The sequence below is a fragment of the Podarcis melisellensis genome (assembly GCF_964234715.1).
Source record: "Podarcis melisellensis genome assembly, chromosome: 10".
NCBI lineage: Eukaryota > Metazoa > Chordata > Lepidosauria > Squamata > Lacertidae > Podarcis > Podarcis melisellensis.
Window position 1 is genome coordinate 67,121,436 of NC_138542.1, and position 26,631 is coordinate 67,148,066.

The 26,631-nt window shown below is 45.9% G+C and overlaps 1 protein-coding gene across 1 annotated transcript in view; it reads left to right on the forward strand.

Annotated features, from left to right (window-relative positions):
* ITIH5 (inter-alpha-trypsin inhibitor heavy chain 5) overlaps nt 1-26,376 on the forward strand; it is a 57,549-nt gene extending 31,173 nt beyond the window's left edge. The window contains exons 8-14 of the mRNA XM_081926882.1: nt 9,519-9,690; nt 11,761-12,070; nt 14,735-15,291; nt 16,788-16,841; nt 19,078-19,194; nt 22,677-23,054; nt 25,767-26,376. Of these exons, the coding sequence (XP_081783008.1) occupies nt 9,519-9,690; nt 11,761-12,070; nt 14,735-15,291; nt 16,788-16,841; nt 19,078-19,194; nt 22,677-23,054; nt 25,767-26,068 (1,890 nt within the window). The 3' untranslated portion in view covers nt 26,069-26,376. The remainder of the gene's footprint in view (nt 1-9,518; nt 9,691-11,760; nt 12,071-14,734; nt 15,292-16,787; nt 16,842-19,077; nt 19,195-22,676; nt 23,055-25,766) is intronic.
* The last annotated feature ends 255 nt before the right edge of the window (nt 26,377-26,631 follow it).

Sequence of the window (26,631 nt, forward strand, 5' to 3'; positions counted from 1 at the left end):
GCCACTGGAGATTTGGCTTTGGAAAAGGGTGACAGTCTAGGAATTTGAGGTCACCCCATGCAGTTGGTTTAGCAGGATAAAATGAAATGAACTACTGTATCCCTCTTGTCCGAGGTGAAATAAATTTATGGGATACAAAACCTGCCCTTATGGGGGACACAAGAGCCTTTATAGAGTCCTTTGTAGGTTCTCCATCAGTAGGAGAAAATAACAAAGGCCAACCAGAGAATATTGAGAAGCAAAGCAGCTAGTAAGCCTGATCTTTATTGATCTGTTGCAACAGGTTGCTCCCTTCACATGCAGGAAAGGAGGAGGAACCCAGAAAAATGGCGCACAAGGCCTTATAAAGACTTTTGAAATTGCCACCCTGTAGATCAAGACCACCCCCAGATACATCATACCTACATCAGAGAAAAGGCGGTCTACAACAGAAATCTGAGTGCTTTTGTTTATCTCCTGTCTGCCACGTTATCTGACAATGCCTTATCTGATTGCCTTTCCTGGTAGTCTGGCCATTCCTTTGAGATGGTAATCACTTAATTCCTGAGACAACGGGAAGGTTCCCTCACCCTCTCCCTCCTTGCAGAGAAACATTTGGTCAGTTTGGGAGTCAAAATGGTTTCAGAACTGTATTCCTGTGCTGCTCCAGACATGTGGTTTATATATTTATGTACGTGTTTGCTTGGTACATTTATGAACATTTATTGTATATATCTAAGAACTTAAAATTCTTAAAACATGTGCCACGAGGCATGGTGAGGGCCATGCACACGGAGTTTATGCCAACTTCTGTTTGTCCCATGATTTCAAAGCATAGGTCTGAAAGGTTTTCATTTTGCCCCGCTGCTTTCCCTGGTGTTATTGCTGAATTGGAACAAATGTCAACTGAGTTTTCTGTGTACAGTTGTACCTCCGCTTACATATCCCCCTGGATACGTAAACTTCGGGATGCAAACGTAGCAAACCCAGAAGTATTTTTCCGGATTTCGCCTCACGCATATGCGCAGAAGCGCTCTACATGCCGCACGCATGCACAGGAGTGCTAAACCACACCACACACATGTGCAGAAGCGGCCTCCAGTTGTGAATTGCTCAGGATGCGGCCGGACCTCCAGAACGGATCCCGTTCACAACCGGAGGTACAACTGTATGGATGTTTTTTTTCCAATTGAGCAGTAAATCGCGGGTTTTCCTAGGGAAAGTGGATGAACAAAAGAAAAACTGCTCAGACCCAAAAAACAGACAAATTAGAAGGCTCTTCTTATACAGTGGTACCTCGGTTTTTGAGCGTCTTGGAAGCTGAACGATTCAGAACCCAAACGCTGAAAACCTTGAAGTAATTGCTTCCGTTTTGGAACGCGCCTCGGAAATCGAACAGCTTCTGCTGCATGTTTTTCAATTTTTTCCCATTGGCTTTGCCAATCGCCCTTTGCGCCTTGGTTGCCGAATGTTTCAGAAGTCGGACAGCCTTCCGGAATGGATTACGTTTGACAACCAAGGCGCCACTGTATTCCCAAGGGCAGAGCAGAACGATGCGACGGCTGTGTCTGTTTCTAACAGATGAAGCTGCGAGTCTTGTGATGAATGAGGAGCTATGAAGAGGATAGCCATCTCTCGATAGTAGAGCGTCTGCTTTGCATGTGAAAGGTCTCAGGTTTGGTCCTTGGCATCTCCAGATGGGAGATATTCCCTGCCAGAAACCCTGGAAAGCCTCTGGAACAAAGTTCAGGGCTAGAGCAGATGCTCTCCTTGAGGGAGATCTTGGGCTCAGTCCATGGCATCGCCAGTTAAAACTATAGACAGCTGAGAATCATGGACTCAGAGAACTGTAGAGATGGAAGTGACCCCAAGCTATGGGTACCAGATTTTTTTCAATGAATCTGGGGACACTTTTTTGTTTTTTGTTTTTTGAAGCTGAGTAGCAACAGGGAGTCAGTAGTGGGGATGGTGAGGCGAAAGAGCCTGGGCCCAAGCGCACATGCATATTGTATAAAGGTGCAATGCCCTTCTTTCACATGCCTGTGACTCCCGAGCCTTCCCACTCCCCCCTTTGTTTTGACAGATTGGGGGAGGCTCAGGAGTTGTGGACAGGTGGCCGTTGCCCAGGAGGGGCGCAAGGCGCACGGTTTCTCTGCCAGGCAAGGTGCAACGCCCTTCTTTCGCGTCCTGTGAAACATAAATGCCCAGAGTTTTTTAAAAACTGGGCAATGGCTGCCCACATGCAACTCCCGAGCCTCCCCCAATCAGTCAAAACAAAGGGGGAAGGGGGCAGGAGATCTGTACCACCGGACGTCCCCAGTTCCCCTTCGGCAGTGGTGGCATCAGCGGCAGTCATTAGCCCGGAGCCAGCCTGGTGGTGCAGTTGGCTCTGGCTGGCTTCAGGAGCTGCTCACTGCCACGGCACCCACCATTTTTCCTTGCTGGAAGTCGCCATATGATGGCAGGCACCATGGCAGCAAGCAGCTTCTGAAGCCAGCCAGAGCCAACTGTGCTACCAGGCTGGCTCCGGGCTGCTGAGGCTGCCGCTGCCATGTTTCCCTGGGACAGATTTGCAAATCTGGGGACATTCCTTGGACGGAATTTGTCCGGGGACAGATTTGCAAATCCAGGGACTGTCCCTGGGAACCAGGGACGTCTGGTAACCCTACCCAAAGCGTCGTCTAGGCCGCTGCAGGAATTTCAGCTCAAGCATCCATGACAGATAGCCATCCAGCCTTGAGACTTGAGAGATGCACAGCATTCTCCAGGTCGGACTGAAAAAAACACAAGAGCCTCAGCCAGTCAGTGTATACAGTGCTGAGTCAGTATATAAGGCAGCTTCCTGTGTTCCTAAGTTTCTTTTTTTAAATATATATATATTTTTATTGATTTTCCAATATAAAATTATAAAAAGACACCCACTTTATCACCAACATCCTCTTTTTTGGACTTCCATCAGCTCATCTGATAATTCTCCGTCTTAATCACTTTTTTTTTCACATTCCCTAATTTATATTGCAATATAATAATAGCTTATCCCATCTTATTCTTTTTAACAATATTTCTACTATTAATTCTCACAGAGCTTCCTGAAAACTTACAAACGTTGTCTGATTATCACATATTTTTTTTCATATAATCTGTAAATTTATTCCAGTCCTCAGTGAATTTCTGGTCTCGCTGGTTCCGGATCCTTCCTGTTAGTTTATCAAGTTCTGCGTAGTCCATTAATTTCATCCTCCACTCTTCAATCTTAGGTAGTTCTTCTTGTTTCCATTTTTGGGCCAATAATATTCTTGCTGCTCTTACTGCATATAAAAACAACTTCCATTCTTTCTTATTAATTTCATTTCCTATTATTCCTAATAGAAATGCTTCTGGTTTCTTTATAAGTGTATATTTCAACATTTTTAAAAACTCATTATATACCGTATCATTTCCCAGAAGCATTTCACTTTTTTACATTCCCACCACATATGATAAAATGTTCCCTCTTTTTCTTTACATTTCCAACATCTATTACTTACTTTATACATTTTTGCTAACTTCAGTGGTGTTACATACCATCTATATATCATTTTCATCACATTTTCTTTTATTGTAGTACAAGTAGTAAATTTCATTCCTTCATTCCACAATTTTGTCCAATCTTTTAATTGTATATTATATCCAAAATCTTTGGCCCAATGGATCATAACCGACTTAACCTCCTTATCCTTTGTATACCATTCCAGCAGCGTTCCTAAGTTTCTTTGGTCTGGCTCTGCCTACAGAATGGCAAGATAATAGTCACCTAACATGTAAAGGAAAGTGGCCCTTAGCCTCCGAGTGGATGAAAGGAGATGGACGAGGCACCAGAATGGGGTTATTGTTGCCAGGCCATTACTTCATAGGAAGTTTGCTGTGTGAGGCAAAGCGAGTGCGTTCTGAACAGCTGAGTTCTTGTGTCCCTATGAACTGACTTGACTTCCACTTCCCAGCCAGGGCCACCTCCCCGCCCCCATCCCCCAGCCCACGCTGCGTAACAACGGAGGGATTGTGTGAGACAAATATCACCAACAACGGCTCCCATTTCAGAGGGACCTCCGTCTGGCCTCATGCCGTCACCTCAGCTTCTGGGAATGAGCCTGTCACTAGTTTGGACAGGTGGAAAGCGCCCAGTTAGCATTCTCCCAACTGCCTTTGGTCTCCACGATTTGGACCAGAGATGGAGAACCTAGGGCAATCCGGTGGGTGTTGAACTCCAACTCCCATCAGCCCCAGACAGCAAATGTCAGAGGAAACAGGATTAGGAGTACAATGACCTCTGGAATACTACATGTGCTGAGGAATTCCAAGCAGGCTTAAAGGCTGTATGATTAAATGATTATTGAACAGTTGCAACAGGGTGTTCCCTTCACAAACAGGAAAGGAGGAGGACCCAGAACCAAGGTGTGCCTGCCCTTATATAGACATTTTAAATTGCCTTCGCTGGAGCTCAAGACCACCCCCAGAAACATCATACATACATCACAGAAAAGGGGGTCTACAACAGCAATTTGAATGTTGTTGTTTTTCCTGTCTGTCAGGTTATCCGATAATGTCTTATCTGATTGCCTTTCCTGGTAGTCTGGTCATTCCTTTGAGATGTTGATTTCCCAATTCCTGAGACAATGGGAAGTTTCCTTGACCCCCTCCCTCCTTGAAGAGGAAACATTTGGTCAGTTTGGGAGTCAAAATGGTTTCAGGGCGGTCTTCCTGTGCTGCTCCAGACATGTGGTCCACATATCCATGTACATGCCTGGCCAGCACATCTATGAACACACACACACACACACACATTTGTTGTTTAGTGTCCGACTCTTCATGACCCCGTGGACCAGAGCACGCCAGGCACTCCTGTCTTCTACTGCCTCCCACAGTTTGGTCAAACTCATGCTGGTAGCTTCGAGAACATTGCCCAACCATCTCGTCCTCTGTCGTCCCTTCTCCTTGTGCCCTCCATCTTTCCCAACATCAGGGTCTTTTCCAGGGAGTCTTCTCTTCTCATGAGGTGGCCAAAGTCTTGGAGCCTCAGCTTCAGGATCTGTCCTTCCAGTGAGCACTCAGGGCTGATTCCCTTCAGAATGGATAGGTCTGATCTTCTTGCAGTCCATGGGACTCTCAAGAGTCTCCTCCAGCACCAGAATTCAAAAGCATTCATTCTTCGGCGATCAGCCTTCTTTATGGTCCAGCTCTCACTTCCATACATCACTACTGGGAAAACCATAGCTTTAACGATACGGACCTTTGTCGGCAAGGTGATGTCTCTGCTTTTTAAGATGCTGTCTAGGTTTGTCATTGCTTTTCTCCCAAGAAGCAGGCGTCTTTTAATTTTGTGACTGCTGTCACCATCTGCAGTGATACATATGACCTTGATTTTTTTATTTCAACAGAATGCTTGACGAGATGACTTTTTGACCACACCCTTTCTTATGGTCTTATGTCTCCATTTTAGAGATGGAGCACTGAGGCTGGAGATAGAATGGGTGGCTTAAAAAGCCACACAGCATGTACATGAGCAAGGATTTCAACCAAAACTAGTGTCTCGGGCCTGTGTCCAAAATGCTCCCTACTGAATCACATCAGTGCTGGAAAAATTAAAACAACAACAACAACCACAAAACCCCCCTCCATTGTCCTTGATAGCCCTTGGATCTGACTCCAAGGCCACCAGCTGGAGAGATGACTCCAGATTCCATTGCGGTGGGTAATGTGTTTTGCCATGACATCATCAGCTTCCATCCGAGATCACAACAGAGACGACTAAGATGTTTCGGATGCTTTCCAAATTTATCCTTGCATCTGGGACCAAGAAGCCTTCAATATTTGAAGATGGAAAGGGAATGGACTTGGCACGGGGCTTTTCAGGGAAGCTGATGTGTTAAATATCGGATTGCAGGCAGCAATCATTTAGCACTTGAGTCTGTCAAATTATATAACCCCAAATGTAGAAAACGTTCATCTGGGTGGACGTTTTTGACTTTGGGCTCTTTCATTGCAGGCGCCTTGAAAATATTATCATTATAATTATTTTTATTTCTATACCCCTTTATATTTTTAAGAGAAGAAAAATCTACCTTAAAAGATCAAAACAAAGCATTACAGAAGAAAATCGAATATACATTCAAAGCAACATGATTAACAGGGGACTGAAAATATTACCTGTCAGAGCTGCCCAAGGTCCCAGCTCACAGAGGACCAACGCCAGTTCTTGTTATATACAAAAGTCTTTATTAAGGTTCAGTTTCAATTCCAAAGCCACGGCGTGCAGCTCTACGTCTCAACCCTAGACCGCTGAAGCTCCGTCTGAATCTCCTCCCCCCAGACACCAGTTCAAGACCCTAGCCTTGCTCCACCTCTTCCTTTGCTCCTTTCTCCTCTGGGTCCGTCTGCCCGCCGGGGTGTTGCCCTTTCTGGACTCTTCTGATGCTGAAGAGTCCCCGGATTCTTCCCCCTGCCTCCGGCGTGCTTTAGGACCTGGCTCCCAATCCTCGCTCCCAGCTGTCCCACGCGCCTGTGCATTTGAACTTGGCGCGCGCGCCCAGCCGGCAACTTTCCTCCTGAACGTTACGCTGCTTCTGTCACTGCTTCCCCCTTCGGGGGGGCTCGCTGGATCTGACTTCCCCTCTGTTCCCTCACTCAGCGATAGTGGCGTGGTCAGCCCTGACTCATCCTCTCTTTCCCCTGGAGGGGAAGCCGGTCCTGACACATGGGACTCTTCCCCCCCGCTACGCTCTGGTGGGGAAACTGGTCCCGATCTCCAGCTGCTGCTTTGGGAGTCACCGCTGGTCCCTTGCTTCTGGTGCGTCCCTCCCGGGACCCCCCTTGCTCTGGCTATCGGTGCTCCCTTCTGGGAATCTTCCGAATCACTGGACAGACTCATGGACTCTCTTCCCCCACTGTCATCCTCACCTACGCTGCCCTCGGATTGTTCTCCTTCGCTCTCCGCTTCCTCTTTCCCCTGTGCCTCTGCTCCTGAACCCCTGACATTACCTTAAACATTTCAAAACAAGGCATTGCTAAAGGAGGTCAAATATAAAATACACATATATTTATTTATTTATTTATTAAAAATGTATTTTTTATTTTAGATTTTCTTGATTTACAAATGTATGTGCAATGTCTCTCTCTCTCTCTCTCTCTCTCTTTTTTACAAATCGGTTTCATTTGTTGAGACATTAGGAAGAATAGGGGGAAAGAGGTGGGGGGGGGAAAGATGAGTGGGGGTGGGGTCGGGTGATGATGTTTCTATTTTACTTAATATATGTGGGGTTTTGTGTCAGCGTCGCTTGTGCAGGTTCTCTGCTATTCACTTGTGTTCCTTTGGTGGTGAGAGAGGTTGGGGTTGGCCGAGGGTGTGGCTGTTCATTTGTGGTTGGCTGTGGTGGTCTTTGTTTTCGTGTGTGAGTGGGGTGGGTGGGTGTTTTGGATCAGGTTAGCCATATTGATTTGTATGCCGTTGGTGGATTAATGTCATTGTCTTGTTGGGCTGTGTATGTGATAAAGGGAAGCCATACTAGGGTGAAGGCATCTTCTTCTATTTGTCCCCGTGTCAGTTTCAGTTTATTGGTTAATTTTTCTAGTAAGGCTGTTTCCCATACTATTTGCTACTATTGGTCCATGCTTATTCCTGACAGGTCTCTCCAGTATCTGGTTATGATGTTTCTGGCTGCTGAGAGTAGTAAAATACACATTTATAACAGCATCATTAGCAAGAGAATAAAACATTATATTAAACAAAAACATGCCAAAGATTCCAGAAACAGTCAAAGTGGCTGACGAGCCAATCAGGTTGAGAAGACCCCAGTGACATAGATGATTGCACACCAGTCAGTAGGGACACTAAGAAAGGTGCCACATAAAATACTCATTACACAGTTGTAAAAAATTGATATTTTAGTGTGGTGGCATCCAAACTTTGGAACTCCCTGCCTATTGACACCAGACCAGGCAGTCTTTTCTAATTTAGGCAAGTCTCTCCAGACACACAGATGTTGATGCCCTTTTAATCTCTTTTACTGTTGATTTTAATCATAGAATTATAGAGTTGTAATGGATCCTGAGGATCATCTAGACCAACCCCCTGCAGTGAAGGAATATGTAGCTGTCCCATATTGCGGATCAAACCTGCTACAATCATTTTTTTAAAAAAATGTTTTTAAACTGTTTTTTTTTAACTGATACCTTTAATATTTCCTGTAAACCACTCAGAGGTTTTATTATAATCAACTGCCTGTGAATATTGTAAATAAATAAATATATACATAAATGGTATCCGGGAACAAAACAAATTACCGTATTTTTTGCTCTATAAGACTCACTTTTTCCCTCCTAAAAAGTAAGGGGAAATGTGTGTGCGTCTTATGGAGCGAATGCAGGCTGTGCAGCTATCCCAGAAGCCAGAACAGCAAGAGGGATTGCTGCTTTCACTGCGCAGTGATCCCTCTTGCTGTTCTGGCTTCTGAGATTCAGAATATTTTTTTTCTTGTTTTCCTCCTCCCAAAACTAGGTGCGTCTTGTGGTCTGGTGCATTGTATAGAGCAAAAAATACAGTACCTCATACTGGGCCAGACAATTGGTCCATTTAGCTCAGTTTTGTCTCCAGGGTTTCATCTGGTGGGATTTGAACCCAGAACCCTCTTCACGCAAAGCCGGTGCTCTGTCACTGAGCTACAGCCCTTCTAAATGAACTGCCCTGCTAGTGCAAGGACATTTAGCTGCTCAATGGGACTTTCCTCCTTCAGCCACAGATCTGTTCTGGGGGTTCCCAGTACCCTTGGAGAAGATTTAGGGGTTGTATGGGAAGAAAAGAGGGTATGGGACTACAGAAGTATTAAAAGTATCTTTGTAATGGGGGTGGGGGAATCCAGACAAATCTGGAATCCTGGGAATCTAATTGCAGCATTGGGGATGTTTGGGTTCCGAGAAAAGGCAAATAAGAGGTTAATTAAAATATCCATGGCATGGAGAGAGTGCACAGTTAAAGTAGGGATTTTTTTTTTGCAAAGCAGCAATCCTACGGTGAATCAGGAAAGGCTCACCAAAGTACACTAGTGGCCAAATTTGCAGAAACCTTTTGGGAAAAGTGTGTTTCCGGGGTTTGATGGCTCAACACCACTTTTATTTTTAGTAACGCCATAAAATTATGTATCAATGGAATGACATTTTAATGAATAATGTAATGCAACCAAGTTTGTTCAATTACCTATATTCTATCAAAAGTTATAGCCAAATAACCACAAAAAGGAAGCACGACTTGCTTACAGTAATGTGTTTTGTCTGTGACTGCACATTCACGCATGCATGTAATCTCTTGATACTTCGGTAATTGTTCTTCTTATTAATTAAATTTGCAGACACTGCCCTTCGTCTGTAGAACTCAGGGCGGCTCACAAAGTAGAATCAATCAATTGAAATAATAATAATTTAAAAAAACCAGTTGTGAACTGTTGCACAGTGCATGTATACGTTGCTGTATCTAGTGTAAATATACATCCAGGTTGCGTCTCTCGTTTCAGACCAAAGATGCCCTCTTCACTATTCTCCAGGATTTAAGGCCTGAGGATCACTTCAATATTATTGGCTTCTCCAATCGGATCAAAGTCTGGCAACAAGACCAGCTGGTGCCTGTGACTCTCAACAACATAAGAGATGCCAAGATCTACATCCATAACATGTCACCTACTGGAGGTACTCCTGGTGTCAGGGGGGTGGGGTTGTGCTTTTTCAGTGAGCCTGCAACTTCATTTATGGCACAACACACAAAGGAAGGCTGCACCAGCGGAATAAATTCCATATTGTTATTATTATTACTAAATAATAATCCTTTCTGCGACAGAGGCACTCTGCACTTTGACTACACTTATGATCCAAATAGATCTATCCATTCAAAGTAAACCTATCCATTCTGAAGGAAATCAGCCCTGAGTGCTCACTGGAAGGACAGATCCTGAAGATGAGGCTCCAAGACTTTGGCCACCTCATGAGAAGAGAAGACTCCCTGGAAAAGACCCTGATGTTGGGAAAGACGGAGGGCACAAGGAGAAGGGGACGACAGAGGACAAGATGGTTGGGCAGTGTTCTCGAAGCTACCAGCATGAGTTTGACCAAACTGTGGGAGGCAGTGGAAGACAGGAGTGCCTGGCGTGCTCTGGTCCATGGAGTCACAAAGAGTCGGACACGACTAAACAACTAAACAACAACAACAACATGATCCAAAAGGGACACGGGTGGCACTGTGGGTTAAACCACAGAGCCTAGGACTTGCCGATCAGAAGGTTGGCGGTTCGAATCCCCACAACGGGGTGAGCTCCTGTTGCTCGATCCCAGCTCCTGCCAACCTAGTAGTTCGAAAGAGTGAAGTGCAAGTAGATAAATAGGTACCACTCTGGCGGGAAGGTAAACGGTGTTTCCGTGCACTGCTCTGGTTCCCCAGAAGCGGCTTAGTCATGCTGGCCACATGACCCGGAAGCTGTACGCCGGCTCCCTTGGCCAGTAAAGCAAGATGAGTGCCGCAACCCCAGAGTTGGTCACGACTGGACCTAATGGTCAGGGGTCCCTTTACCTTGTGATCCAAAAGTTCAGCAGGTGCAGCTTTCTTCCAGAGCCGCATCTCTAGGCTGAGAAAAGCTATACCTGTTGGATATCTGCCTTTTGAGCAGATCTTATAGGCACAGAGACAAGGTACTGGAACTTGAAAGCAAAGGAGGGGTTGCAAGAGGAGAAAGCAACCCAAATGTGTTGGCCTGTCTCCTCTCCACCTCCAAATCCAGGTTCTGTGAACACAAGACCACCATGACTAGTGGCTATGGATAGTCCTCCATGAATTTGTCTTAATTCCCCTTTGTGAAAATGCACAGAGACAAGTGAAAATGAATTTTGCCTTCTCCTGGAACGCTAGGAGAAGCCTCTCGGTCCTCCAAGCAAGAGACATTGTTACGAGCCTCTGGGCTTTGGCTCATCACAGGGGGGAATAATTTTTGGCATGTACCATGCAGAGCTGTGAAGCCAAGGGCTAGGGTGGAATCAACTTGGTTGTTGACACACGCATACTGAAAGAATTAGCTTTCTCGCCCAGTGGGATATTTCCAAAGAACCTTAGGTAGCTTTAGTCCAACCGTGGAACAGCAAACTCAGCACTGATGTACTTTATGTTAATATTTTGTTTAAAGGGGAAAAAAATAGATTGATAGAAGGAGATTTCACTGGAAGACTAGATCCAAGTTTGGGGCAAACACTCTTTGGTGAGAGAGCTCCAGCAGAGTTTTAAAATCATAAAACGTGCAGCAAAGTAAAGCATGAAAATATAGGCTGTTAGAACAGAGCTTTCCAAACTTTTCATGTTGGTGACACACTTTTTAGACATTTTTGTCTAAATAAAAATAAAAATTTTGTGACACAGTAGTTCAGTTTTACTAGTGGACCAAAGGTTAAACGAATCCCTTTCCAGCCCTGGGACGAGTGTGTGGACCATTCGCAAAACACAGCTGCCGACACACTGCAGTCATGACACATAGTTTGGAAATCTCTGTGTTAGACCTTTAAAATATTGCCTTTTAAGTTGCTTCGAAAACTACCGACTTACCACATGTTGGGTAAGTTAAAAATGGTTTACTTACAAAGGCTTCAAAGGTCAGATTCATGTGTTTTTCCATACAGCAGCAAGAAAACACAGGCAGTATCAGTGGCGGAGGAAGGGGCAGAGCAACTAACTCCCTATTCCCTGTGCCCCAAAAGGTTAATTCTGCTGTGTCTTCCTAGGTACAAACATAAATGGGGCCCTTCAAATCAGCACGCAGATCCTCAATGACTACATCACCCAGAACGACATCGAAGCTCGGAGCGTCTCCTTGATCATCTTCCTGACGGACGGGCGGCCGACGGTTGGAGAGACGCAGTCCGCCAAGATCGTCAGCAACACCAAAGCGGCCATCCGCAACAGGTTCTGCCTCTTCACCATCGGCATCGGCAACGACGTGGACTACCAACTATTGGAGAGGCTGGCGCTGGAGAATTGCGGGATGACGCGGCGGATACAGGAAGACGAGGATGCTGCCGTGCAGCTGAAAGGGTGAGTGGAGAAAACACAACCAGTTTTTGCCGTGGCTGTTTGGATGTTCTGCTTGCTGGGTGCAAATCCAGCTGTGGACTTCGGTGGGACCTGGGGCACTGTTTGTTGTGGACTCCTTGCTGCTCGTAGCGATGTAGGAAGTTGCAAAGTCGGACCGTTGGTCAGCTTATTTTTTATTTTATTTTTATTTAAATTAAGTACATATCCGTATCCATATTGGGACCTGGGTGGCGCTGTGGGTTAAACCACAGAGCCTAGGACTTGCTGATCAGAAGGTCGGCAGTTCGAATCCCCGCAACAGGGTGAGCTCCTGCCAACCTAGCAGTTCAAAAACACGTCAAAGTGCAAGTAGATAAATAGGTACCACTCAGGTGGGAAGGTAAACGGCATTTCCGTGCGCTGCTCTGGTTCGCTAGAAGCGGCTTAGTCATGCTGGCCACATGACCAGGAAGCTGTACGCTGGCCAATAAAGCAAGATGAGCGACGCAACCCCAGAGGCGGCCACGACTGGACCTAATGGTCAGTGGTCCCTTTACCTTTACATATCCATATTACATTTACAAACAAAATAGAAGAAAGAAAGAAAGAAAGAAAGAAAGAAAGAAAGAAAGAAAGAAAGAAAGAAAGAAAATAAATATAAAGAAAAGAAATGCTAAAAGAAAAGTACTCTCAGATACACATGTTATATATAAGGAGTACAAGCCATCTTATGGTCCTCTCCTATTTTAGTAATACATCCTTTTCCTACTTCTGGCTCGACTCCCTGATTTATATATTGACTTCTCTCCACCCCTAAATGGTCACTAATAATACATAATTCCAGTTATCTGTTTTCAGTTAGTAAGTCTGTGGAGAAACATTCTGGTTTCCTGTGGGGTTAATAATAATAACAACAGCAATAATAATAATTTATTCTTTCTGCCCCGCCCTTCTGGCTGGGTTTCCCCAGCCATTCTGGACGGCTTCCAACAGAAGGTTAAAAATACATTAATCTACACTATTTTTTATTTTATTTTATAATAATATTTTTTATTAATTTTCAGTTACAACAATCCAATAACAATGCCTCATTATAACAATGCCAAATAATAATAGCAATCACTGAGATGCCAAATTATACAATCTAGGTGCCCCCCCACCCCCAAGCTAGAATTAATGGTTTGATGATTTACTTTATTTCTGCGTTCCAAACTCTTATAAATTTCAATTACGCTCCAGTCAAGATACCAATCCCTTATATCACAACTGCAGTTTTAACGACTTCCATTCGTATCAACACATTAAACGATTTGTACACCTACAGAGGTGAAGCATTCAAACTCACTCCTTCCTGTGTGTGGCAATTATTCTGTCCGTAATGTTTCTTCCTGTCCCCGTAGAATATTATGTCTGTCTTTTGCCAGTTCTTGCTGGGCTGGTGTCCCATTGTTGTTTCAGAAGTTCTCCATTCCTCCGTCCCTGCTTCATTGTTTGGCAACTTTAGCAGCAGCTGCAAAAGTCGCACTGTCTCCATAAAAACCCTGTTTTCACCCTCTTTCTCTCTCAGCCTGGGAAAAGAGAACAAGCTGTCAAACTTCAAATAACTTCCGCAAGGCAGTTTGCTGTGGACTTGGTGCTGCTCGTAGGGACATAGGTAGTTGCCGAGTCAGACCACTGGTCTGTAATAAATGAAAATCTGCCCTTATTCCCTTTGCAGACCCTTATAGAGTCCTTTGCAGATTCTCCATCTGTCAGAGAAAATAACAGAGGCCAACCAGAGAATATTGAGAAGCAAAGCAGCTAGTAAGCCTGATGTTTATTGATCTGTTACAGGGTGCTCCCCTCACTGTCGTGCTTTCAAACTGCTAGGTTGGCAGGAGCTGGGACAGAGCAACGGGAGCTTAACCTGTCACAGGGATTTGAACCGCCGACCTTCTGATCGGCAAGCCCAAGAGGCTCAATGGTTTAGACCACAGCACTGCACAAGTTGGGAATCTGATGCAGGGCTATTATATTTGTTATCTGCTGTAAGGATGCTTGTCTGCTTCCACTATGCTCTGTTTATATATCAGTAATGTCGCCCCTTGGAGCTTCTCCCCGCCCCCATATAATTTTTATTAACAAACCAATCAGATCACATTAATTCCAAATTCCAAAACCAAATTTTTAAATTTTTATTGGGGGTACCCATGCTTCGAGCTTAGAAAGGGATCCAAACATCTCTCTTGCTGCTACTTTAATATTCACAGTTCTGTCCAAATAGTATTCACAGTTCTGTCCAATCTTCTCTCCATTATTTTCTTCATCTTCTTGTTGTTATCGTAATTCCTTTCTTTGTGACCTCTGATAGTCTCCACAAGCGGGTTAAAAACAAACATTGTTATATCCTGTGTGGATTTTCCGTTTCTCCAAGAGCTATATTCAAACAGACAGACACCATTTCAACACTTCGGTACAAAGCATTCTTAAAGTCTGCCCATTAATCCTCGCAGGCCTGTCGTTCTCTCCTCCAACTTCTTAGGGGGTTCTGCCAGGTCAAACTCACCTTCCGATATAATAACAAAACCATGGTCTCCTCCCCCTCGATCATAAATCCAGCGGCCAGGCCTTCTCCTAACAAGTCTCTTTTTATAGCTGCGTCACCCCTTGGAGCTTCTTAATAACAAACTGTACCTACCTACGCAGATTCTATGACGAGATCGGGACGCCTCTTCTTTCCGACATCCGGATCGATTACCCTACAGACAGCGTGGAGCAAGTGACCCAGAACCTCTTCCCCAACTACTTCAATGGGTCTGAAATTGTCATTGCCGGGAAGCTCTTCAACAAGACAGCCGACCGCTTACATGTGGAGGTGACAGCCAGCAACAGCGACAAGTATGTCCTTCTGAAAACGGACGTGGCCGTAGACCTCTCTGGCAAAAACCACGTTGGACTGGTCTCCGGAGGTGCCGAAGACCCCACAGATGATCAGAACTATGTCGAACGGACCTGGAGCTACCTCACCATCAAGGAGCTGATGACCTCCTGGCTGAAGAGCGACGACAGCGAGGAGAAGGAGACCTTGAGGGAGAGAGCCGAGAAGTTGGCCCTCGCGTACAATTTCGTCACCCCCTTCACCACGCTGAAGATGAAGGAGCTTGCGAGCCAGGCGGACCTCCCAAAGGAGGTTTACACCGGCCCATCAACTGAAGGAGTTGGGGAGATCGTGCAGGGACTTCAAGGTCACCGGGCACCATCAGGTAAGCATGATGCGCATTTTCTTATGTTCTGAGTTCCAAGAATGGTGTGCAGGTATTATGTCAAACGATGTGGGAATGCAATGTGTCTGTCTGTCCCCGTGCAGTTTAGTTGTGGTCTTGGTTTGAAGAAGAAGAAGAAGAGTTTGGATTTGATATCCCGCCTTTCACTCCATTTAAGGAGTCTCAAAGCAGCTAACATTCTCCTTTCCCTTCCTCCCCCACAACAAACACTCTGTGAGGTGAGTGGGGCTGAGAAACTTCAGAGACGTGTGACTGGCCCAAGGTCACCCAGCAGCTGCATGTGGAGGAGCGGGGAAGCGAACCCGGTTCACCAGATTACGAGACTACCGTTCTTAACCACTACACCACACTGGCTCTTCTCACACTGGTTCTTCAGGTTTTGGGCTTTATGTAGCCTTTTCATGTACAAGGAGAAGGTTTCAGCAGGCTGGGGGACCCCAAGGCTTGCAGAAGTTAGGGAAATATATGGTGGGGGCAGAGGCCCCAAAACAGCCCCAGGAAGGCTGAGTGGCCATGGAAATCAGACCGATCATTGGGTGGGGGGACCAGAAAACTCGATGGCAGGGGGAATGAAATGGAGAACTGTGGAGCAGGCAATTTCATTTAAACCCCACATAAACGGATTAATTTAAGTTGAGCCACAACTACCGTATTGGCCCGAATATAAGCCACACCCAAATATGAGCTGTACCTTTAAAATTCAAGGGGGGGAGAGAAAAAAAGATAATGCAGTGGTACCTTGGGTTACGTTACCTTTGGGTAATGCAATTTTGAGTTACAAATGCAGCAAACCCAGAAGTGTATACTTCTGGGTATTGCCGCACACGCATGCGCAGAAGCAGTCAGCATGCTTCACACATGCACAGAAGCACTCTATCGCACATGCGCAAAAGCGGCGCCTCCGGATGCAGACTTTTTGGGGTAAGTGCGGACCCCAGGAATGAATTAAGTTCATATACGGAGGGTTCACTGTACCCGAATGTAAGCTGTTCCCTTAGTATTCTGCAGGCACTCACACTCGTTCCGTTTTACCATATGTCTGTTTCAGCATCAATATGGTAGAAGCCAATTTTTGTAAGGTCGCGAATTTAAGTCGCACTTGAACTTTTCAAGGTCAGAATTTGGTAAAAAAAAGTGAAGCTTATATTCAGGCCAATACGGTATATTGTTGCAATTCCATTTTTACTACCATTAAAGCTTGAAAGGACAAAGGAAAAACAGCATACAGAAATAAGCACCAAATATTAAGCATTTTATTAAAACACAGAAATTAAAGAAGAGAAGGGAAAAGGAGGGAAACTTCAGATAGTTGTGATTCTTGCATTGCAGTAGGTTGGACTAGATGGCTTTTTGAGTCAACTCTACATTCTATGATATTCTTTGGACAAAAGGGAACCTTAAATTACAGTATGAAATAGTCATGTTATTGCTTATCATGCTTGTTTTCTCCTCCCTGTTTTCTCCTGGCTATCTAGGGCCTGTTGTTGCAAAGCCAGCGAAACAAAAAGTTGAAGTCACTAAAACATCAGGTAAGTACCCTAGCAAGGCAAGCCGTTCCCGTTCAGCATATTCTCTTAACTTAGCACAAACTTTCTGGAAGTATCTTAACAGTTTCCTCCAAAAGGCGTTGGTACACCGAGCAAGCAGGACTCTTTTGAGCGCAGGAGAATATTACCAAGAAGGCCTTGGATCTCGTCACCATTCATGAGACCTCAGACAAGTTGGGTTGTTGTTGTTTAGGCGTTTAGGGATTTCTGACTCTTCGTGACCCCATGGACCAGAGCACACTAGGCACTCCTGTCTTCCACTGCCTCCCACAGATTGGTCAAACTCATGGTGGTAGCTTCGGGAACACTGTCCCACCATCTCGTCCTCTGTCGTCCCCTTCTCCTTGTGCCAATATCAGGGTCTTTTCCAGGGAGTCTTCTCTTCTCATGAGGTAGCCAAAGTATTGGAGCTTCAGCTTCACGATCTGTTCTTCCAGTGAGCACTCAGGGCTGATTTCCTTAAGAATGGATGCGTTTGAACTTCTTGCAGTCCATGGGACTCTCAAGAGTCTCCTCCAGCACCATAATTCAAAAGCATCCATTCTTTGGCGATCAGCCTTCTTTATGGTCCAGCTCTCACTTCCATACATCACTACTGGGAAAACCATAGCTTTAACTATACGGACCTTTGTTGGCAAGGTGATGTCTCTGCTTTTTAAGATGCTGTCTAGGTTTGTCATTGCTTTTCTCCCAAGAAGCAGGCGTTTTTTAATTTCGTGACTCCTGTCACCATCTGCAGTGATCATGGAGCCCAAGAAAGTAAAATCTCTCACTGCCTCCATTTCTTCCAAGTTGGGTTGGGAGCACCTTAAACCGTGACCCATCATCTGCTAGTCTCAAGGAATGCAGTGTGACATGGAAGGGCTGTTCCCATATGTTGATGGCGGATTGGGCCACCAGTTTTGACCCAGAAGTGAGCACAACTTGGATTTCACTTCCGTGGCAGCAAAACAATTCAATAACTGAAGTGCTTTCCTTTTGTTGGATGTTTTGAGCTTTGTGTAGAAATGTCACAATGGGGTTGTTCAACGTTACATGTGCAAGAGTAGCATGAGCCTCATATGTATAAATCTAAATCAAATAAGTGTTGGAAATGGAAAGAAGATTCTTTTTATCATATGTGGTGGTCTTGTAGTAAGGTTAATGTTTACTGGGAAATGATATATAATGAAATGAAAAGGATGTTTAAAATAACCTTTGTAGAAAACAAACACTAGAAGCTTTTCTTTTGGGAATTATAGGGACAGAACTACCTAAAATGTATAGAAATTTATTCATGAATGCTACTACAGCGGCGAGAATGTTACTTGCCCATAAGTAGAAAGGAGCAGAAGTCCCAGCAAAGGAGGAATGGATACAGAAGCTTATGGAATTTGCAGAAATGGCGAAACTTACCGGAAGAATAAGAAATCACGTCAACAAACTGTTTATAAAAGAATAGAAATAGTTTATTGAATATTTACAGATAAATTGTAAACAGATAAGGACATTGGCAAGATTATTGTAATAACCTGCAGTTTTATACTGAGTTTATATTTAAAGTAGATGAATAAAAGAGGAAATTAAGATAATTTGGATATGCAGGCGGTATTAAAAATAAATTTAAGGAACTGTAGAAAAAGGGGGAAGGAAGTCAAGTTTAGAAATGTCAAAATGATTGTAAAATCAGTGAAATGTATCAATCTGAAAAGCATAAATAATTTTTTTAAGGGGTGTGGAATGAGCCTCAACTCTTCACCCCTTTTCTGCTAAATGCCCAATGACCTCCTCCTGCCTATCCTGCTTCAAGACAAACCATAGTTTGTTTCTTTGTCTCATCCAAAACATGGCAGACTATGGTTTGTGCACACAACCAAGGCTGGAAGCTAGAGTGAGCTTGAGGCTCGTTCCAAGCTGCATCAGACAAAACCCACAAAAACATCTGCCCCAATCGTAGTCTTGAAGGCATCTCAAATTCATTGCCCTACATTCAACAGTAGTCCGTTGTGGATGGTCTTCTTTGGAGTCTTACCTATGGTCTAGTTTGTTTTTCCTTTTAGGAAAACCTTACCCCCAAAGCTACAAAATGTTTATGGTGGTTCTGGTGATGGAGCAGAGAAGCAAGAGGTCTCTTCTGAAATGGGGTAGCATTTTTGTTTGGTGCTGTGTGTGCTGGTTTGGGTGGGAGCCTTAAAGGCTGCGACTCCGCATTATTCTTATTTAATTCTTGTCTTTCCAGCGGATGGGGACCCTCATTTTGTCGTCGATTTCCCCTTGAGCAAGCTAACGGTCTGCTTCAACATTGACGGGCAACCAGGAGACATCCTCAGATTGGTTTCCGACCATAAGAACTCTGGTATGTTGGAAGAAGAAAGAAATGTTTACTTTCTGTATTAGCAGAGCTAGATTAAAGGTACCCCTGACAGTTAAGTCAAGTCACGGATGACTCTGGGGTTGCGGCGCTCATCTCACTTTATTGGCCAAGGGAGCCAGCGTACAGCATCCAGGTCATGTGGCCAGCATGACTAAGCCGCTTCTGGCAAACCAGAGCAGCGCACAGAAATGCCGTTTACCTTCCCGCTGGAGTGGTACCTATTTATCTACTTGCACTTTGACGTGCTTTCGAACTGCTAGGTTGGCAGGAGCAGGGACTGAGTAACGGCAGCTCACCCCGTTGCAGGGATTCGAACCTTCTGATTGGCAAGCGCTAGGTTCTGTGGTTTAACCCACAGCGCCACCCGCACTACTTAAAGGGTGACTTAAGCAAGTTTGCCTTTAAACTGACCCAGTCACAATCTCACTCCACAGAATGCATACTAACTGTACAGTACACAGAATCACTAGTACTGGGTCTCAGCTAGCATTATTTCAGAGCTAGAATTACAGAAATTCTTCCTCTTCCGGGAAGGCTCTAAGAAATCCACTGAGTGCTTTTCTTCTCCCCTCTCAGCCAACAGTTGGTTGATGGTAACGTAGGCCCACAGCTTTTCAGTGAATTTTGGGTCTGCATGATTATCTTTGCTCAGGAACTCATCCAGTTTAGACCACAGTGCCACCCGCGTCCATAGAGCTAGATTAAAGGTAAAGCTAAAGGACCCCTGACCATTAGGTCCAGTCGTGGCCAACTCTGGGGTTGCGGCGCTCATCTCGCTTTACTGGCCGAGGGAGCCGGCGTACAGCTTCTGGGTCATGTGGCCAGCATGACTAAGCTGCTTCTGGCGAACCAGAGTAACGCACGGAAATGCCGTTTACCTTCCTGCCGGAGCGGTACCAACTTATCTACTTGCACTTTGATGTGCTTTCAAACTGCTAAGTTGGCAGGAGCAGGGACCAAGCAATGGGAGCTCACCCTGTCATGGGGATTCGAACTGCCAACCTTCTAATCTGCAAGTCCTAGGCACTGTGGTTTACAGCGCCACCCACGTCCCAGTAGAGCTAGATTAAGGTAAAGGTAAAGGTACCCCTGCCCGTATGGGCCAGTCTTGACAGACTCTGGGGTTGTGCGCCCATCTCACTTAAAAGACCAGGGGCCAGCGCTGTCCGGAGACACTTCCGGGTCACGTGGCCAGCGTGACATCGCTGCTCTGGCGAGCCAGAGCTGCACACGGAAACGCCATTTACCTTCCCGCTGGTAAGCGGTCCCTATTTATCTACTTGCACCCGGAGGTGCTTTCGAACTGCTAGGTTGGCAGGCGCTGGGACCGAGCAGCGGGAGCGCACCCCGCAGCAGGGATTCGAACCGCCGACCTTTCGATCGGCAAGTCCTAGGCGCTGAGGCTTTAACCCACAGCGCCACCTGTGTCCCTAGAGCTAGATTAGCAGCGTGCAAAAAAAGTCAGTCATTCTCCTTATCCTTCAGCAGTGGCTCTAAACATTCGTTTAAAAGTGATTGGGGAGGAAGCACTGGGTCTCTTGAGTTGCCCCCCGACCCCAAAGAGAGATGCCTCCTCACACTGCCCCACAGGGGCCTGGGAAGCACCTCCTGGCCAGCCCCAGAGGCACCATTAGCCTGGAGAGTTTGTAGTTAGGGCTGCTGCAACAGCTGTGCTGGGAGGCAGAGATGCTAAAGGGCATCAGAGGAAGGAGGGAAGGAAAGAGGAACAGAGGCCAGTGTTGCCCATGGCATCCCTGACCACCATTCATGGCACACCCCAGGGTGCCATGGCACACTGGTTCAAAACCACTGCTGCCACCCACACTGGGACCTTGTGCTGAACAACAGGCAAGGAATGGAAATCAAAATAACAATGAATACTAACTGCTACCCGTGCCATACAGTGTCAAATGCCAGGAGCCTCCAGAAAACATGTTACACCAGAGTTGTGTGGAGTTCCATGACTAGACCTCCCTATAATTTCCTTCTCCAAAATGCAGAGGGAATTATCTGGATCGGGGCCACAGCAGAGGGAAGGGTGGGGGGCACTTCCTGTTTCTGATGGCTGAATGACCTGATAAAGGCAACCATGTTGTCATCATTGAACATAGCTGTCAACTTTTCCCTTTTCTTGCGAGGAATCCTATTCGGAATAAGGGGCGAGGGAGGGAAACGTTGACAGCTATGTCATTGAATGTCTGTGTGGATTTGGACCCTTGTGTCCTGAACGCCTCCAATTCCTTTGGTACAGTTTGCCTCCAGAAGCAGATTAAATCAAGGCGATGGGAGCTCTTGAGTTAAAATGTTTCCGTCCTAATGGTTTTAGAGGTCTTGAGCTTCTGATCTGGCCTGGAATTCCTAAGCAGCTGTGATTTGTAAGAGGATTATTTATATGTCAGCAAAGTTCTTGACCAGCCAGGGCATTGGGGGGGGGTGACCACGAGAATGAGGAAGACAAGGCAACCATAGTTTTACAAAAGAGAAGGAAAACAAGACCTTTAAGAGGAATCTATCTCATGACCTCTACCTTGTTCCACTCACTCCATAATTCAGTGTTCCAATTTTTCCTTTTATGCATACTTTACCCAAGTATGTGCTTTTCTTTTAGGAAGAACTTTCTGCAAATATCCATTTTGATTGATACTTGCCCAAAGTCCATAGCCAATGCAAGTTTCTTTTTGTAATACACCAGAATAAAAGAAATGCTTTTAATAATCTAATCTAACCTAAAAAGGAACGAAAAGCAAAAAGAAGAAAAGAAGGAAAGTGGGGTGGGGGTGAGAGGAAAAAGAAAAAGAGAGAAATAATAAAATAAAATAAATAAAATAAAATAAAATGATTTTTGGTTCTCTGTCCTGCAGCTAAATATACTATTCATTCACTAACATCCAACTGTTCTATTTTTTATAAACCAACATTTTGTCAGTCTTCAAATCCAGATATTACAAGTTCATTTTCCCTTCCATGCAGAAAGTCTTTAAGAAGTTTAAATATTAGGAAGAACTGTTCAATAGTGTTTGTCCATGAAGTTTTCTTGGCAGGGATACTGGAGTGGCTTGCCGGTTCCTCCTCCAGGTGGATCACGTTTGGTCAAAACTCTCCACTATGACCTGTTCATCTTGGGTGCCCTGCTCGGCATAGTTCATAGCTTCTCTTTGTTTCTTCAAGTTCAATAGTGAAACGGACTCCATCAGAAGATGGTGGACACTCCTTCGTTGGAGGTTTTCAAGCAGAGGTTGGATGGCCATCTGCCATGGATTCTTTAGTTGAGATTCCTCCATTGCAAGGGGTTGGAAGAGACTATATTTGGGGTCCCTTCCAAATCTGAAATGTTATGATCCTCAAAAATAAAAGTGTGTCTCAGAAATCCAATTCATGTTGCAGACTCTACAAAAGCTTGTCTTTCCTGAACGTTCCTCTCAGCTCAGCATCCAAACCATTGCCTTTCTTCCTTGCCCCTTAAGGTGTGACCGTGAATGGCCAGCTGGTGGGAGCCCCTGCCCCTCGGAGAGGCCACAAGAAGCAAAGAACCTACTTCAGAAGCATCACCATTCTCAGCAACAAACCAGAGAGGTCCTACCTGGAGGTCACTCCCACGAAGGTCATCATGGATGATGGGAAGAGGCTCATCCTGCCTTGCGACCGCAGCGCCACAATAGCAAGCAGGAACCTCGAGGTGTCCATTGCAGCCCGTTCCAACGTCACTGTGGCCATAAGGGGCACTGTCGGTTTCGTCGTTCTGATCCACCACTACAAGAACCCCGCTCCCTACCAAAAGGATCATCTGGGCTTCTACATCTCCAACAGCCAAGGCCTTTCCCCAAGCTCCCATGGGCTGATCGGTAAGAGGGAAACATTCTGAGAACTTATGGTGCCAGGCCATGGAGCCTAAATTAGATCGGATGCTCCAGCCTATCCCAGCACCCTCTCCAGGAATTAGGGACAGGGAACTTCAAACTGGGAATCAGAAGATCCCAATTGTGCAAGAATGAGTTGGTACGATGCCTATCGACCAAGGACCCTCGTACCTATGGGACTGCCTCTCCTGGTATGCCCCACGGAGGACCTTAAGGTCCATAAATAGCAACACCCTAGTGGTCCCGGGCCCTAAGGAAGTTAGATTAGCCTCAACCAGAGCACAGGGCCTTCTCAACACTGGCTCCAACCTGGTGGAACGCTCTGTCTCATGAGACCAGGAACCTGCGGGATCTGATTTCTTTCTGCAGGGCCAGCAAGACAGAGTGGTTCTGCCTGGCCTTTGGCTTGGAATCAATTTGATTCCCTTTCCCTTTCTTTTTTCCTTTCTCCCCCTGTGAAGAGGCTGCATTTTAATATTCTAATGTTGTATTTTAATCTTGTTTTTAAGTTGTATTCATTCAACTTGTTTTTATTATTGGTTGTTAGCCACCCTGAGCCCGACCTTGGCTGGGGACGGTGGGGTATAAATAAAATTTATTATTATTGTTATTATCCTTTTAAGAGTGAGGCAAATGGTGGACTTCCGGTTTGCTGCGGAGGCAGTGGCGGCACGCTCCGTGTCGTCCGCTTAAAGGGCGGCATGGTTCTGGCGGCTAGAGCTTTGGGGGTGAGCGCCAGGGCTAGGCACCCCCTCCGAAAAACTCCCCATGGAGGAGTGGGGATCTTAGGGGTCCAGCAGAGCGTGTGAACTCACCCTCCTGTGCCCCCCCGGCTGCCATTTTTGCGCTTTTAAGAATGAGGCAAATAGGGACCTGCAACAAAATGTTGCAGTGTAGAAGAGCTTGGATTTGATATCCCGCTTTATCACTACCCAAAGGAGTCTCAAAGCAGCTAAAATTCTCCTTTCCCTTCCTCCCCCACAACAAACACTCTGTCAGGTGAGTGGGGCTGAGAGACTTCAAAGAAGTATGACTAGCCCAAGGTCACCCAGCAGCTGCGTATGGAGGAGCGGAGACGCGAACCTGGTTCCCCAGATTACGAGTCTACCGCTCTTAACCACTACAGCACACTGGCTCTCACAGTGTCTACACAGTGTAGAATGCTTCTGTTCAGGGTTATTGCTCCTCCTTCTCTTCCCTCCCCTGTTCCCTCCCCATTCCCTACCCCACCCCCCAAGTTAGCATTTAGTGGCCACTGAGCATGGAAGCTATGCCTCTCTAGGATTCCCCCCGCCCAAAGATCTTTGGAATTCTTGCAATCCTTGGGGTTCCACCAAGCCACACTTTTGCAGCAGAGGGCTAGTGTTTTGGCTACTTAAGGGGTGAGAGAGCATCCTTCATTTATTTATTTATTAATTACATTATCGATATTCATGTTTTTGGAATATATCCCAGCTATAAAGAATCCTGTGTCAGTGGTGGTTGGGTGATAGACCTTTGACTCTTTGTGCGTCTAAAAACTAATCATGCTATAGTTTTAATAGAAGAGGTAACAGGACATAGTGAGCAGGAAGAGGCTGTGGCAGATAGCAGTCCAGAATCAAAGGCAGACGCAAGAGAGGAGGGGGCCCGAGAGGCAGAGACGAGTCAAATTGTGCTGGTCCTGAGGGTTAACTGTGCGGCGAGGTCTGAGTCCAGTCCAAGGTCGAGGGTGCGGTATGGAGGCTGTCTGTCAAAGCTGAAGCGGGATCCAAGGCAGGGAGTCGGGTGAGGTCAGGAACTCTGGCAGAAGAGCAGGACAGAGTACAGGCAGGAACAGGCTACCAACAATGTTGCTCCTGCAACCTGGGACTGGGGCTGACTGGCTTTTATCTGCCCCGAGGCATAGGGCAGCCCCGGTCCACAAGTGACTCGCCTCTCCTGGCCTGGAGGCGAGCACTCCTCCTGTGGGAACTTAGTTCCCTCCACCTTTCTGCCCTGAGCCTCTGCAGCTCAGGAGAGGCTGGAGGGTTACTGGACCCAGAGGCAACCTCAGCTTCCTCTGATAGGGCTGAGAGTGGAGCACCTGCAGGCAATGGGTCCTACATCACCTCAGGAGCCAGAGCAGACTTAGCTGGTGCCTGCACCTGAGGATCCAGCACAGGTGAGGACCCTTCAGGCTCAAGCCCCAGCCCCAGCTCAGCTGGTTCTGGAGGCGGGGACTCCTGTGCAGGCTGGGATTCCTCAGGTTCAGCCTCCAAGTCTGAATCCCAGGCCATCACACAAATTTGTGAAGAAGCCGAGGTGTCTCCTCCTGCTGCTATGACTAGCTCCCCCACCTCTGGTCTCCCAGGACCAGAAGAGGTATGAAGAGGGAGGAAGAGAGACAGGCATGCTGGGGGAGTCTCAGATTGCCTAGGAAGGGGGAGGAGGACAACTGGGGGAAGGCGAGGACCTTCAGTCCCAACTGTGTCATAGGTGCAAGATCTACTGAGACAAACTGCTGTGTTCAGTAGGACTGCCCCCTGAGTTGACTTGTTTCCTTGAATAAAAAGTTAACTTGACAGACGCCGTGTCATTTATTGCTCCCCCTCTGTTCTAAGGGGAGAATGTGTCACATGGCAGGAGCCACCACAGTGAAGGCCCTGCTATGAGTGGCTGCAAGATGACTTATCTGTATTCATTCCTCTGACAAGCTCTCCCTTTCCTCCTACACAGGCCAGTTCTTATACCAAGACGTTAAGCTCACTACCCAAGAGGCTCTTGGGGAGAGACACCAAATGTCCAGTGGGAACCTAACGAAAATCATGGACATAAATGCTGGGAACGCATTAGAGCTGAAAGGGCGCTTGATTCCCGTTGTATGGAAGCAGAGGAAGATCTACAATGGCGAACAGGAAGTGGACTGCTGGTTTGCCAAGAACAACGCAGAGAAACTGATCGACGGGGCCTATAAGGATTACTTGGCTTCTCACCCTTTTGACACAGGGACTAGCTCCTTGACGGAAAACCAACTCTGAGGAGAAAAAGAACCCCACTTGCTTTTTTACACATAGGAAGCCATCCGGTCCCGAGGCGATTCCTGCACTTTGACAGCGTTTTGTAAAGCCAAAGAAATCAAGATTTGTTTCGAAAGGAATTCCATTTATACAAGACAGCTGCCTGCTCTCTGGTTCACTAAAGGACATTTTCCCGAGTGACTGTAATAAGGTCTAATGTGGACTTTTAAAAAAAGAAAAGAACAATAAAAGATTGCGCATATTGTTCACGGTGCCCGGAATACAGGAAATAGCTTACAGAATGTGGGCTATTTCATTCGAATGAACAATTTTAAAAGTGCCTATTTTTTACCTCCGCAGTTCTGGTGCTACATTTTCATTGAGTCTGAAAGGTCACAAACCAGCCCAAATGAAGCGCTTTTAATAGATCCCGTTGATTTCATCAAGCAAGGTTAATTTCTCCCTTGAGATCAATGGGATTTAAATGCCCTTCGCTTCAATTGAATCATGCTTTTCGCTTCAATTGAATCATCATCAAACAGCTTCTCTCTGGTGGGGACAGTATCTTCCTGTGTTTGCATGCA